At 39.3% G+C, this 14,410-nt stretch overlaps 1 protein-coding gene and 1 long non-coding RNA gene across 2 annotated transcripts; both read right to left on the bottom strand.

The window, feature by feature from the left end:
• Window positions 1-4,962: 4,962 nt before the first annotated feature.
• LOC125306152 lies at window positions 4,963-5,524 on the bottom strand. The gene is made up of 3 exons (XR_007195505.1): window positions 5,437-5,524; window positions 5,096-5,158; window positions 4,963-4,986 (listed from the first exon to the last, which is right to left on the bottom strand). It is a non-coding gene; the product is annotated as an uncharacterized LOC125306152 (long non-coding RNA).
• Window positions 5,525-5,739: 215 nt separating this feature from the next.
• On the bottom strand, window positions 5,740-11,440 carry LOC125305715 (meprin A subunit beta-like). Its single transcript, XM_048260631.1, is given in 14 exon segments — window positions 5,740-5,756; window positions 5,874-5,954; window positions 6,085-6,255; window positions 6,258-6,527; window positions 6,775-6,999; window positions 7,519-7,696; window positions 7,799-7,815; window positions 8,080-8,279; window positions 8,399-8,581; window positions 8,823-8,940; window positions 9,039-9,117; window positions 9,230-9,261; window positions 9,381-9,419; window positions 11,411-11,440. Coding segments are annotated over 10 exon segments (1,458 nt in total). The 5' UTR covers window positions 8,939-8,940; window positions 9,039-9,117; window positions 9,230-9,261; window positions 9,381-9,419; window positions 11,411-11,440.
• Window positions 11,441-14,410: the final 2,970 nt, after the last annotated feature.

Here is a 14,410-nt window from a genome sequence, read left to right as displayed (position 1 = left end):
GTGTTTGTTTGCTTTGGTCTGTCCTGTGTATGTTTTGTTGTGTTTCAGACAGTCCAGCAGGGGGCTTAATTGCTGGGCCGGCCTATAAAAGGTGCCGGCTGCGTCATCCGGGGGGTTGGCTCGCTCACTCGATCTTGGTTGGGTTTGCCGCTGCCATGCCACGCTACGCCGCTCCGCTGCTTCACGCAAGCCACGCGTTCCAGCAGTTTTGTCTCCGTCGCTCCTGCCTGCTCTCGGAGTGAGAGTCGGGAATAGTCTGGGGATTGCCTGGGCCTGTGCTCTCGGAGTGAGAGTCGGGAATAGTCTGGGGATTGCCTGGGCCTGTGCTCTCGGCCTTTCGTTTTGGACTTTTGTTGCAGCCTTAGTTTTGGTTCTATAATACTTTTTCTTATATTTTTGTAAATAAATATATTTTTGCATTGATCCTCCGCAGTAGTTTTTTGGCCATCTCCTATCTTTTGTTCATGTCCCACAAAACCCCTAGACAGTGGGACGTGACAATCACACCCAAGATAGTGCAGATAATAATAATCAAGGACAGCACAACTGTGACTACAACCCATGGGGATACATCAGTCTTGATTGATAACACTCCAGATCTGTGGAAAAGAGATGATGTACAGTGTAAGACATCATACCAATTGATTAGCTTCCAAACTGTTCTTCTCTAGAGTTGCCTTTAACACTTTACATGTATGATTATTAGTGCTGTCAGTTAAACGCGTTATTAACGGCGTTAACGGAAACCTATTTTAACAGCGTCCATTTTTTTATCGCGAGATTAACGTTCATGTTGGTGTAACAGACTTGGTAGTTTTTTCACATGCGGTTGCAACAACTAGTAACATTAGAACAACTACAACACCACACCGATCTAGCCAGACCGGAAACTAAACAATACGCACTGACGAATGGAATGGAACAGAATGTTGTATGTGCTGCATACACGCCTCCTTTTAGGGGGAAGATGACTGATATAGGCTAATGGAAATCTATGCTGCATCAAAGTGGAGAGTGAAACGTGCTTATAGTAAACTTACTAAATCTTGAAACAAACATGACTAAAAGGCACAAAATAAGGTTGGTGTAAGAGTTATCTGTGTGTTTATGGGATTAATGTGGCATGTTCCTATGTTTTGCTCTCTCCAGTTTACTAACAGGAGTGTCACGAATGTATCGATAGGTACAGTCAAACTGCCCGTCGTAGACTAATTAAGTTCAGCAAGCTTAACTTTACATTTCATAACATCAACTAAACATAAATCACACATTCATTCTATCACTTGTAATATGAACGTAGCCTATTTCTACAACTAGGTGAGATAATTGGCTATGTTATACTGAAGTTCCACAGTTAGCTAGCTAGCAAGCTAACCGTTTTGCATGGGATATTATGGTAAGTGTACATGCTAAATTTGTATAATACATGGGGTATTGCAAATGAATAAGGTTGGTAATGTACATCGTTTCGACATGAGTAAGTTACATAAACACAATTTTTCATAACTGCCGTGTTAGTAAAATGATTGAATGTCCTGTGAATTAATAACTAGATGTAACGTCAACGTGTGATTACTAGCTGTCTTTCAATGATATAATGTTAACATGTTTTCCGCTAAAATGGGTCGTGATGCAGATGCAGATCAAATGTATCTTTATGATGATGCGCCGTTAGTAAGCTACGTAAAGGCATGCTGCACACACTTGGTTGGGCCAGAGAATGTCTAATAAGGGGAGAACCTTCACTCTCGGAACGCTTCCGGTGTGGTACTGCATCTAGGGCGCCATGGGCCCAGTCCAGAATGAATGGAGGTCTATGGAGCTGTACCCCTCATAATCCACTTTTCTCGGGATATAATTTTTTTTCAAATAATTTGAATATTGTATTCGAAAGGGGAGGCAAAGACAATACACTTGGTTGAGTATTATATTTTTTAAAGTCACTAAATTGTTCTAAAAAGCCTGTCAAACGTGTCAATGACGTCATTCATTAGCATGATCATAGCATAGCATAGCATCAATGCTAGCGTGTTATGGGCAACAACGACCCAACCTGTAAGAAAACGAAAGGACATGACTCCCGGATTATTTCACTTTTGATTGATAATCCATATCCATTTTGCGAAAAATAATATAAAATCTGAGGGTTTCAGTTGTTAAATAGGTGAAAACAATAAATGTAGCCATGTAGCTCCATAGGACCCCATGTATTTTGGACTCGCCCGCGATCGCTATCTAGGTGAACTCTGGTGAACTGCAGCCAAATTCGATTTGTATGGGATTAATAGAGAGTGGGGAGGCTCTCCGTAGACGGGCTCTGGTTGGGCTAACGAGCCGGCCAAAGAGTAGTAGCCTAGGCTGACGCATTAGTTGTGTGCCGCCAAAGATTTTTTCACCGTCACTTGTTCTGTTATCAACATTCCTCTTTGGCTGCTACTATTTGCGATGCACTCTGCTTTCGACATTCATTTACATTAGATTCCATTCTTTTCAATACAACTCCGCTCACCAGCATCGCACTTTGCAGCCGTGTAATCACGATTCAGTTATATTTGGTCGCTGCTGCTCCAAAATCTGCTGCTGCTCTAAAATCCATTGTTCATCCAGTGTTTGCCTGTTAAAAACTTTGGCGTTGATGTGTGTGGCAAGTGACCATAGACTGTAGGCCTATAAAATGGCAATGCACTCATGTTGAAAAGTTCCTTATTTTCAACTGAACTCAAAGATAATGAATATAGTATGAATATAATATTTTCTGTTTGTTATGCCCTTTATAATGTGTGTAGGCCTACATTTTGTGCATGCACTTCTGCATTTATTTCAGTTTATATCAGCTATATTTCTGAAGAATATATTGTGTTGCCTCAGGTCTGCTGCACATCTTTTGAAATAATCAAATAGACCTATGTCTTAAAGTTCAGTTAATAAAGTAACTTGCTTTGCTTTCATTTGAATCCCAATCAAGATACACAATAATTGCTTTATTGTTAATATGGACTCCTGGAAAGTTCAGAAATGCAAAATAATAGAATTTTAATCATATGATAAAATATGTGATTAATCGTGATTAACTATAGGAATTCAGCGATTAATCGTGATTAAAAATTTTGGTAACACTTTATTTTAATGTGTCGCTGTGACAGTGTACCTACCTAATTAGGTACAGTGGTACAACCTGTGTAACAACATGTACTATCAGGAACTATCATTGTACTTGCATTATGTATTTGTGGGTACCTACATATAGTTGTTACATTGTAATACTGAGTGCTTTTACAAAACTTTGCCAATTTGCCTAAATTTTCATCAGAGGCAAAGAGCTGACCTGAGACCTGCTGGATGGGGTAAATCTGGTCATGATAGATTTGATATACAAACCATTCTTAGCTCCAGTCAAGGCCTCATTGTCTTCAGTGTACATGTAACAGCTGTGCTGCTACAACCTTGTTACTCTTTGATACAGTGGAATAAACCTATTAAGTGTACCAGTTAATTACTTACATGTACATATGACATGTATGTTGTGTCTTCCATGTCTTGGAACAGGTCTACTAATTCACTACAGAGTACATATATCAACTGTGTTGGTACACACTTATTGCTCTTTGATACAGTGGCATAAACCCATTAAAATGAAGTGTACTAGTTAAGTACTTACATGTATGTTGTGTCATTGGTGTCTTGGAACATGTCTGCCATTACTCTACGTAGCACATGTATCAACTGTGTTGGTACACATTACTCTTTAAAACAGTGGCACAACCCCATTAAAATAAAGTGTACCAGTTAAGTACTTACATGTACAGTAAATATTGTGTTGTGTCATTGGTGTCTTGGAACATATCTGCCATTACCCTACATACTGTAGTAGTACATGTATCAACTGTGTTGGTACACATTTATTACTCTTTGATACAGTGGAATAAAACCCATTAAAGTAAAGTGTACCAGTTAAGTACTTAATGTACAAATGTACATTAAGTACAAATGTACATACATGTCATACAGTATGTACATGTAAGTAATTAACTGGTACACTTAATAGGTTTATTCCACTGTATCAAAGAGTAACAAGGTTGTAGCAGCACAGCTGTTACCTGTACACTGAAGACAATGAGGCCTTGACTGGAGCTAAGAATGGTTTGTATATCAAATCTATCATGACCAGCCACGGCTGCCCACATGTGTTACCAAAATTTTAAACGTTTGACAGCACTAATGATTATTGGATCTATCTATCTATCTATCTATCTATGCAAAATATTGAATCATATTGCATGTTGGAGGCTCTCGCTGAATTAAGTTGGTTTGGTGAGGTGGTATGTTGTTGTGCTTGTGGTAAGTGAGACTCCACAGGTATCAGAATCCATAGGGTTACATACCCGTCAGTGCTGCCTGTAGTCATGACCTGGTGATCTCTGTGAGAATGAATGGTTATTGAACATTTTTGAGGTCCAATGAAAATAAGAGCAATCTTAATTATGACACAAATTAGTGTGGATATGCATATCAGCGCCATACCCAGTTGTTGCAGTAGCTGGACTGAGGATGGTGCTAGGGAGCACACTGTAGGTGTCAAAACAGTTTTATTAAAAAAAAAGACATTCATGGGAGCATTACAAAGCACAACATCTAACATAGTCTACCACAGTCTTTCCCAGGCAAGCATTAGCAGCCCTGGTCCCTTGGTCATATGTTACGCTGTAAGAATTATTAATGTTACAGAAAAAAAAGTTAAAGTTAAAAAATCCTGTACAATCCTCCGCCAAAGCCATGCTCCAGTATTGCCATAAACCAGTATACCGGAGCCTAAGCAATGTACCAATATTATTATACAGTTCAGTGTACATAATTACCTGTTTGTAACATTTATCCGTTACATTCAACATCATTGTGTCACCAATACTTAAGAATGCATTGGATCACTTACTGTACCTGTCAGGTGGGGTGACCTCAGGGTTGCCTGGGGTCATGATGTGGTGTTCTCTGTGGAGATTAAAGATAAAAACACATTTGTGAGGTGTGTGAGAAAGAAAAAAAAAATAATTGTCATACAAAGTAGTGTGAATAGGTATTACATGTTTTATTGTCATACCTGGTAGTTGATGCTGTTGTACGGGGGGTGGTGCTAGGGTGTGGAGTTTTATAAAGAGAAGGCCTGTATGGGAGTTTAACAAAACACTGAGTATCTACCTTAAACAACCTTTTCAAGCATACGTCCCTAGTCCCTTCACACTACATGACCATTAGTGATGTTACAAATGGGCCTCAGCACAAAAATACTGTACACACACACACACACACACACACACACACACGCACACCATCCTGTAAAAATGACCTGTTCATCACATCCTTCACACTGAACACAATTTAGTTCACTGGCATGTTATCAAAAGGTACAGATTTAATCAGATGCTAGTAGTCTGATCTTACAGAGTTGTACATGGGACTTCATGGTCATCATTGTTTTGCAGGTAAGTTCTTCACTGAGATGCTGGGGCATGGAAGTGAGTCCAGGTTGCGTAATTTGGAGATGTCTACAAACATATACATCAACTATTGCTTGTGGAATTTGCATATACAGTACATTTAAATATCATAATGAACATGGAAACCAAAGAATGATTACAATGATCACACAAGCACAGAACATATTTTAACAGTGTTATTTTAAATGACTTTAGACATCATTTCGTTCATTGGAGATTTCTCTTGCTAAGACCAACCCCCTCTTGGTTAATTGTTAACCCCCTCTTGAGACAAAAAAAATGACCAAGACCAACCTTGTATAGAAATGAGGAAGAAAACATCCCCTCCTTTCATAAATTCTCTGGATTGGAGAATAGTAGCTGACATGAAGACGCCATCACCTATCCCATCGTTAGTATAGAAATCTTCTGAGCTGTCATCTGTTTGCAGAGTTCCCTGTGTTCTTGGCTTGTGAAAGAATTCTGGATTTGTGGAGGAGAGAATATTCAACTTTGTGCTTTTGGTTTTTGTGTGAAGAACAAGTTTCATTACTGCAATCAAAAGGCCTAGTGTTCGCAAAGCTAAGATCATTGCTCCCGAAATTGAGCTCACCGTCAAGGTCTTGTTTTGAACTTGTAGTTACGCTTCTTTGTTTGGACATGCGCTTTTGAATGTGAGGGTTCTGGTCCAGCAAAGTAACTGTGACCTGCCTTGAGTCGCAAGGCCATTCAAGTGTATCATCATTAATCCCTGACACTAGTCGTACAAATACTCCAAAATAATCTTCAGTCGTATCATTATCTGGTACCTATATCCGTCTTCAGAGTAGTACTTTGGGCTGAGAAGAAATGAGTTTGCACTAACGTTTAATTTTTCCTCAAAGTTACTGATCTGCCATGTATGATTGGGGCATTCGGTTTCTGACAGGTTGAGGTCATCCACAGAGAAGCCGCCTTTGGAGGAACCCCCTCCTTTGATGGCCTCAAGCTCCACCTGGAAGGTCTTAGTGGCGTTCAGAGGAACATGGTGAAGCTGCCAGTAGTCAGCTGGAGAACCTGGAAGTGAAGTGGAAAAACAATGGATTTTTGGAGACTACAGTAGGCCTACGTCTCAAAGAAAACCTCATAATACACACTAATGGCACAGTAATACTTGCACATTGCAGTTTAGTGGTTACGAGCAAAAGCTAAGTACTGCATTAGTGATTTTAAGAACAAAGACAATTAGGCCTTTGTGAGTTCATTTAGAACTGTAGGAGGTGTTTAAGTGTTTAAGTGTGATTTTGTTATGCTGTACAAGTACCTTGTATTCGACTCATGAGTCTACGAGTTCCTTCAGTGTCATTCACACCATCAAACTCTCTTATCCAGATGTTGAGCTGGTCAGACCAACTCCCACTGTGGTAGTAGAAGAGCTCAAGGCACTGGACCTTGCAGCTTCTTCTGGGGGTCATCCTCCTGGTCTGTAGTCTGGCCGAGTGTCCCACTCTGCCTCTCTTGGTGCTGAAGTGCATGAAGAATCCTGTGCCTAAACAAACAAAAAGAACACAGACATAATATATTATAATAACTGCAAGCAATACATACAGAGTATGCACCAGTTGTTTAATTAGTTAATACCATGGCAATAACATATAGCTTCTGATTAATTTCATGTGGATTCTGATTTCACATAGGAAATGGCTCATTAACATACAGTATGTGGACAATGAGAGCCACAATAACAATTCAATCTTAAAGGAGAATTTGGGTGATTTTTCACAAAGATCTATTTCTCGATTGCTGTTAAACAAAAACAGAAAAAAAATGAAAGGCAGGCAGCTACAGTGTTACACATACCCCAAACCAGGGTATAGCATTGTAGCTGCATTGTAGCTGCAATTTTTTTTTTTTATGACACACTGTTTTTTTTTCATGGCAAACTGACATAACTCTGTGACCTGAAAAATTGCCGGAGTTCTCTTTTAAACATCAAACATCAACCCATGTATGTTTGGATATTACAGACAATAATACCAGTTTCCAATACATTGATTAGGCATCTCACCCTGGGAGTCTGTGTCCAGGTGTGTGTGGTCAGACTGGGGACCTCTAGCTACTCGGCTCTCTCTTCTCCAACCTTGTGATCTTCTGAAGCAGAGCCTCATGTCACACATGCTCTTGTCATCATCAAAGCTGCAGTGGTCCAGGAAGGAGATGGACTCATCCATGAGCACAGAATATACCTGTCAGGGTTACGGCAGGAGGACCGAAGCGCAAGACACTTCTAGGCGGAAATTTAGAAAAACACACATGATTGTTACAAACTTACACATTTACAAATTTACTAATCGAAACGAAATTACTAATTAAGCGAACACACACAGGACAATACACAAAATGGCCACCAGAGTGGCAAAAGTCAGTCAGTCCCTGCAGGATCCTGACAATACCCAGTTGTCCAGTAGAGGTTCAGGTAGTGTTTTGCAGTAAGCAAAGCATTTTGTTTCATTTTATTTTTATGTTTAACTTTGAGTGTCTCCGTCAAGCACAGGAGTTTCAAGATGATCTCTCAGATAGACTGTTTCATTAGCAGCACAATTACAGTGTGCAGAGGCAAATTACTTACTGCATCTGTAGAACTTGTTGAGCTCTTCTACATCATAATGGCTCATATCCAGTGTCTGTCCAATCACATCTTGGAACTCAGGTAGTTTAGTGATGATAGTAGATCCCTTGCCATTGCTGAAGGCATCTTTAGGGTAGTGCATGACTGAGAAGTAGTCATATGGTGCTGTTGGTAGTTTTGGTGTTAATTTGAAATTGGTCCTGTTCACCTACAATGAAATAATATCATTATTAGTGGCATAGCATGGAAATCAAACAATTTCATGAAATGTTGTAAAAGATAATACATCCCAATTAAAAATATATTAAATATCTATCACTGACCTATTTCGATGTTTTCCCAGTTGATTGAGATGTAATTGTCCCGGTCATATCTTGACTGCTCATGCCAGAAGCCAAGAGTGTGCATGAGCTCATGCTCTACGGTGGCCACTTGGTCACAGCCAGTGCCAATGGCGAGGTCCTGTGCCATTTTAGGCTGTCTTCCTACCTCAGACCAGCATCTGTATCATAATATGCTATTATATCTTATGGTATATAATAAGAAAAGCATGGGTGTGCACAGTTCGAATTGCTGCTGCTTGTTGTTTGCTACCTCAATTGAAATGCAAGTGAAATTCAAGAATTGAATTGTAATTTAAGAGCCAGTTTCAATTCAATTCTGGAATTTTGCACAAGCCTGATAAAAAGTGCCATGCGTGGTGACATGTACCCTGTTGTGCAGACAAATATGTATGGACCTACCCTAGACCCCACTTCAGTGTGACATGCTGTTCAAACCATTGACGGGGCTGAAAATCAATGCATGTCTTGAGCCTGAATTGCTCAAAGGCTTTGAGGATGACTCCTTCGGCATTCATGTCTGAATGTTAACACAAAATTGAACACATTTAGACAAAAAAGAAAAACATTAAAAGAGCAGGAAGGAGGTCATTCTGAGTGTGTAATTGGTGTGTTTACGCAAGGTGTAGCTGAAATCATATGGGACGGGCAATGGCCAGCGGTACTGTTGACCTCTAATGGACCTCTTCTGCCTAGTCTGGGGACCATACAGAGCTGTCATTTTCATACTATAGACGGTACTATTGAGGAAATATTTCCCAAGTTTGTCCACCCCAAAGAACCCTCCTGATATGAAATGATTAACTCACTGTCTTGATGTCCCCTTCAACAAGGTGTAAATCTGATCAAGAATCAATAACAATTTCAGTTCATTATTGTGGATATCTAATGTATTTGTTACTGTGTTACAAGAGTTTTTTTTTTCTTGTGTGCATGTCTCTTTTATTTTGCTTTTCATACCTTTATTTATCTCTGTGATATCCAGATTTCTATTTGTTTCTGTAAGAACATAAAACTGTGTTATACAAAGCTTTAACAGCATGTGCAAAAATTAAAAAGTGGCAAAATGTATATATATCTTTGTGTGTGTGTGTGTGTGTGTGTGTGTGCAGGGCTGGACTGGGACAAAAAAATCAGACCCTGACATATTTGGCCCAAGCGGCCCTGTAGCAGCCAGTAATGTAATTGTGGGGCAGTTGTGGTCTACTGGCTAGGGCTTCGGACTTGTAGCTGGAGGGTTGCCGGTTCAAACCCCGACCAATAGGAACGGCTGAAGTGCCCTTGAGCAAGGCACCTAACCCCTCACTGCTCCCCGAGTGTCGCTGTAGCAGGCAGCTCACTGCGTCGGGATTAGTGTGTGCTTCACCTCACTGTGTGTTCACTGTGTGCTGAGTTTGTTTCACTAATTCACGGATTGGGATAAATGCAGAGACCAAATTTCACTCACGGGAAATGTCAAAAGAGTATATGAAATAACGGCCAATAACGTAATAAAACCAATAATGTAATAACATTTCTGAACCAATAAAATAATGCATCAACCTAGGCCATAACCCAAATACATCATTTGTGATTTTAATTAATTTATGTGTACATTTAGTAACCGTACACCCATCGGCCTGTAGATGGTGGTGTTGCCCTTCCCATACTGTAAAAGTCATGTGATTCTGATGATCTGACGATCGGTAAGCCAACAAGCCTCTGTCTGTTCCCCCAAAGAAAACCAAGAAAACACTAATTTTCAGTTGCATCAAATGATGTTTATAAATTGAAGACAGTGCAAGTTGAGGTTGTTTTGCAGGGGAAAAGTGTCAGAAAATCAAAACTAGACAATTAGTTAGGCATATTTTAATAATTTATTATATTTCACTAACCTATTATTATTTTTTCACTGAGAATGGGGATCTGATGAATGATAGTCTGAAACATGGTGTCCACAAACCATGTGACTGTGTCGATTCCCTAGTTGTCCGAACTCTCTCTATATACGACTCTGTGTGTGTGTGTGGGGGGGGGGGGGGGGTTGGTGGGGAGGGGTATGATGTAATGGTGTGTGTGTGTGTGTGTGTGTGTGTGTGGGGGGTAATTGTTTGTGTGTGAGGGGTGCGGATATACTGTGTAGTCCTAGCCTGGTACACAAAACTCATTCACAAAGTGTATAGAGTCTGGTCACTCAGATTGGGATTCCTTTCCAACACTTGCTTTGCGATGGGTGCTAACTTTGAAATCATTGGTGCAGCCTAACCAATTACATTATTCAGGGATTTATAACTTTACTTTTTACTTTGCCTAAACTTAAACAGACACTAAACAGCATTGGCAGTCAGGAAACGAAAAGTTATTATGTTATTGGTTCAGAAATTGTATTACATTATTGGCAAATTATTACATCATCAACTTACATTCAAACTATTTTTATTATGTTGTACTGTAGACCGTTATTACATTATTGGCCAATCAGAGCAAGTGGACAGTGTGCAAGTTTGGTCATGCAAGCACATAATCTTCATATTGAAGTATAAATACAAGCAATTGTCAATTGGTGTATCACTCAGATTTGTCTGTCAAACAACTCTCTCTATTCAATGTGACATCATTTGAATGCATTACTCTTAAGATTGTTTCAACCCCTCCCAATAGCTGTTGCTAGTTTATCGGCCACCTAAACCATCTACTAAGTTTCTGTATGAACTGAAACTACTCACAGTTACCTCATCTGTCTGCCCTGCTGTTATTATGCTTGATAATTTCAACATCCATGTTGATGAATGTTCACCTCCGAGTTCATCTCTGTGCTGGACTGTTTTAATCTGGTGCAGCATATTGACTTTCCAACGCACACTCGGGGTCATACGTTAGACCTGCTTTGTTCTACTGGTCTGAATGACAACTCTGTCACTGGTTCTGTCTCTGGTCTCTCTGATCATAAATTAATTGAATGCAGTTTCCATACCACCTCCCCTCCCCCCTCCTCTGAGCAAATCACCTACCGTGACATTAGGTCCATTGACCAATGGTTTAGTTTCACTTTTGTTTTAGTATGTGTACCATGACAACAAGTAATACGTAAACCTTATCTTTCTCATCTTTTGATGTGCCTGTCTTGCAACCTGGGATGTAGTGATAAAATAAGAAGTGGGTAAACTATGAATTCTGTGATAACGGTGAGGTGGACTGTACCAATGGATTAAAAAAATCAGAACATGTTTGATAATGGTGGAGGTTATTGTCCAATGTTTATAACAATACCAATGGTATTAAATGGTTCCGAGAATGTTGATGAGTGTACATATTCTGAATTTGGATAATACAGTGTGATTGTTGAATGTTAAAAGTTGCAATCGGTGAGTAAACTCTTTTAAGAGGTGGATAAACTGTAATAAGAGGTAGATAAACTTTATTTCTAAAATTTCAGAGATGGATAAACTGTGTTTACGGTACTTGCATTTGGCCTCCACTACATCCCTGTTTGCAACAGACAATAGCTAAACCTTATCATTCTCATCTTTTGCCAAAAATACTATACCTCTTACCCTTACTCAATAATGTGCCTGCCACGCAACAGGTTCAGAGTCATTCCAGAGTCATACTGTCATGACTACTAAACAAATAAATTACATTAAGAGTCCATGTAATAATAAACATACATAGTTTATGTTAAAACTACAGTACTCGCTATGTATATGGAATGTTTCTATTTCACAATCAGAAACACCAAGAAATGTTTGATAATCTAAATATATAAACACTAATGCATAAGAAAAAAATAATTTTGTCAAGGGAAATGCCTAAAACGTTGGCACAGCCAATTAATATACAAGCTGATCAGGTCATTTCTGATGTCTGAGAAATGAACAAAATTATTGGTGACATACTGTATTTCTCCCATTAATATAATCAGCTTTAGTTTTCAAGTAAAGCACGTGTCAACCTGTTATGTAACTGAAGTAGCCTGGCCACGCCTGCATGCCTGTTATCATTTCACTGAAATACTTGCCTGGCTCCTGGCAATGCGATTCCATTTCCTGGATGGCTTATCAGCGTAGCCTGGCCACGCTCACTTACAGTAGATCTCCTTTCAGGGACATACTAGTCACCTAATTTGTCGCTGAAGTTAAATATGCTTGGTGCTTCTACATCAACTGCTAATCGATAGGAATGTTAGTGATCAGGAACTGTCAGGGATTTTGCAAACACAGAGAAGCCTAGAGAGACGCGAGGGGACATGGATGTGTTCTCCATTTTCGAAGGTTGTATAGTAAAAGTGCCTGCTCATTGAATAAATGTAAATGTAACCTTTACAAGGCATAGAAAGACCTCATTTAGATGAGCTCACAAAATATCCTTAACTATCCTAAACATATTTTAGATATAGACTTATTTACTATGAACAAACCATTTATAACAGTGTGCTTTACAAGGTTTACTGATGATAATTAATGTAAGAACATGTAGAAGCATTTAGTAATAGTTTACAAATGCTTAATAATCGCTTGAATTCTTAACTTTCAGCCCCATTTTGAGTGTTTTGCCCGACATTGCACATCATCTATTTAGGTGGGCACTGCTCCTACATACTTTGGCCCATCTTCAAATGCTTGACCTCTTTGGAAAGCTTAGACCCAGTAGAATTCTCAGAAACAGTCAGTGTGACTGTGATGTACTGGCAACGAGTTACAGAGGCTTGAAGGTTGTTTTTTTCTTTGAGCCAGTAACATCTCTGGAACTGCCCACATTTGGGCCCTCTAGTCTAGGTCCCTTAAAGTGGCCTTGGAACACAATTGAGGCCTGAAACCAGGTCTTATGAAGCTGTAACTCAAAGTAGATGACTATAGAGTAAAATATGTATTTTTCACAAATGTATTTTATGTTGAAATAAATACCTATGCTTTTAGCTCAGTGTCATTTTTAGAAAACAGCCACAGTAGTAGATTCATGTGTAAAAGTAATCCTTTTTCATTGTCTATATTTGTTTTTAATTTTTTGGCTGGATTATACATCTACCAAACATGTTTGTAGTTTTCATGTTTTGAATAAAATAACAATGGATATTCCACTACTATGGATTCATACCGACATTTTAAGACCATTTATGTTGGAATATTGGCATCCTTGTCTAACTGTACGTTCATGGGCATCGGAAGAACCTTTTTCCTAGTGAAAACGTCATCATTCCGCATCATTCACGTCACTTCATGTGGGCATCAGAGGTCGGAAAGTGAGTTAGAGTTTCCCAGTTAGGGAGCCGCTCATCACTTTTGTCGTCACGTTGTAGTTCGTTTGTAGTCCATGTGGCCTTTCATGTCCAACAGTTTTAATGTGAACTTGGGAATTTGGCGTTTTTTTCACTTGAAAGCTGCATAACTTTCTTTCACAAAATGTTTTAGTGAGTGTATGTTTTAAGCATTGTTGTGGCATCATGAACATTTGCGATGGAAAAACAACGTAATCATGGGGGCGGCCTTGTCATTCCCAGCTGCCATGAATGCACAGTCATCTAGATTCAAAGGTAGATGGTCACGGCCTCACAATGGGGTGGAGGGGAGCATTTTAACGCAGGTTGATAAGATGTATAGTGAAATTAATCAAATACAGTAATGCACAAAACAATTTTTGTCATAGAAAGCTTAACATTGATTGATTCGTGAGACTCTTGATCGATGTGACTGGTTAGGCTGGGCCAATAATTTGAAAGATAATGCAAGTCTCCTATTACAAAACATTCCCCAATGGAGGGTACACAGACTCTTTTTATGAAGTGAAATTATGTAATCAGTCTGGTGAAACCAGGCGAAAACTAAAGACATAGTTACTATACATACATATACATACAGACAGACACATTGAACATGATACATAAGGGTCATACTTAATCCACAATCCTAAGCGTTCAGAGTTCAGAATGTTTATTGCTATGGGAATTAAACTGTTTTTGAAGTGGGTTGTTCTGGAGGTGATTGTTCTGTAACGCCTCCCAGAGGGCAGTAGTT

This window comes from Alosa alosa, chromosome 13 (assembly GCF_017589495.1).
Source record: "Alosa alosa isolate M-15738 ecotype Scorff River chromosome 13, AALO_Geno_1.1, whole genome shotgun sequence".
NCBI classification, from domain to species: Eukaryota; Metazoa; Chordata; class Actinopteri; order Clupeiformes; family Clupeidae; genus Alosa; species Alosa alosa.
Note: the sequence above shows the minus strand (reverse complement) of the source record. Positions and strands in the feature narration are given on the sequence as shown.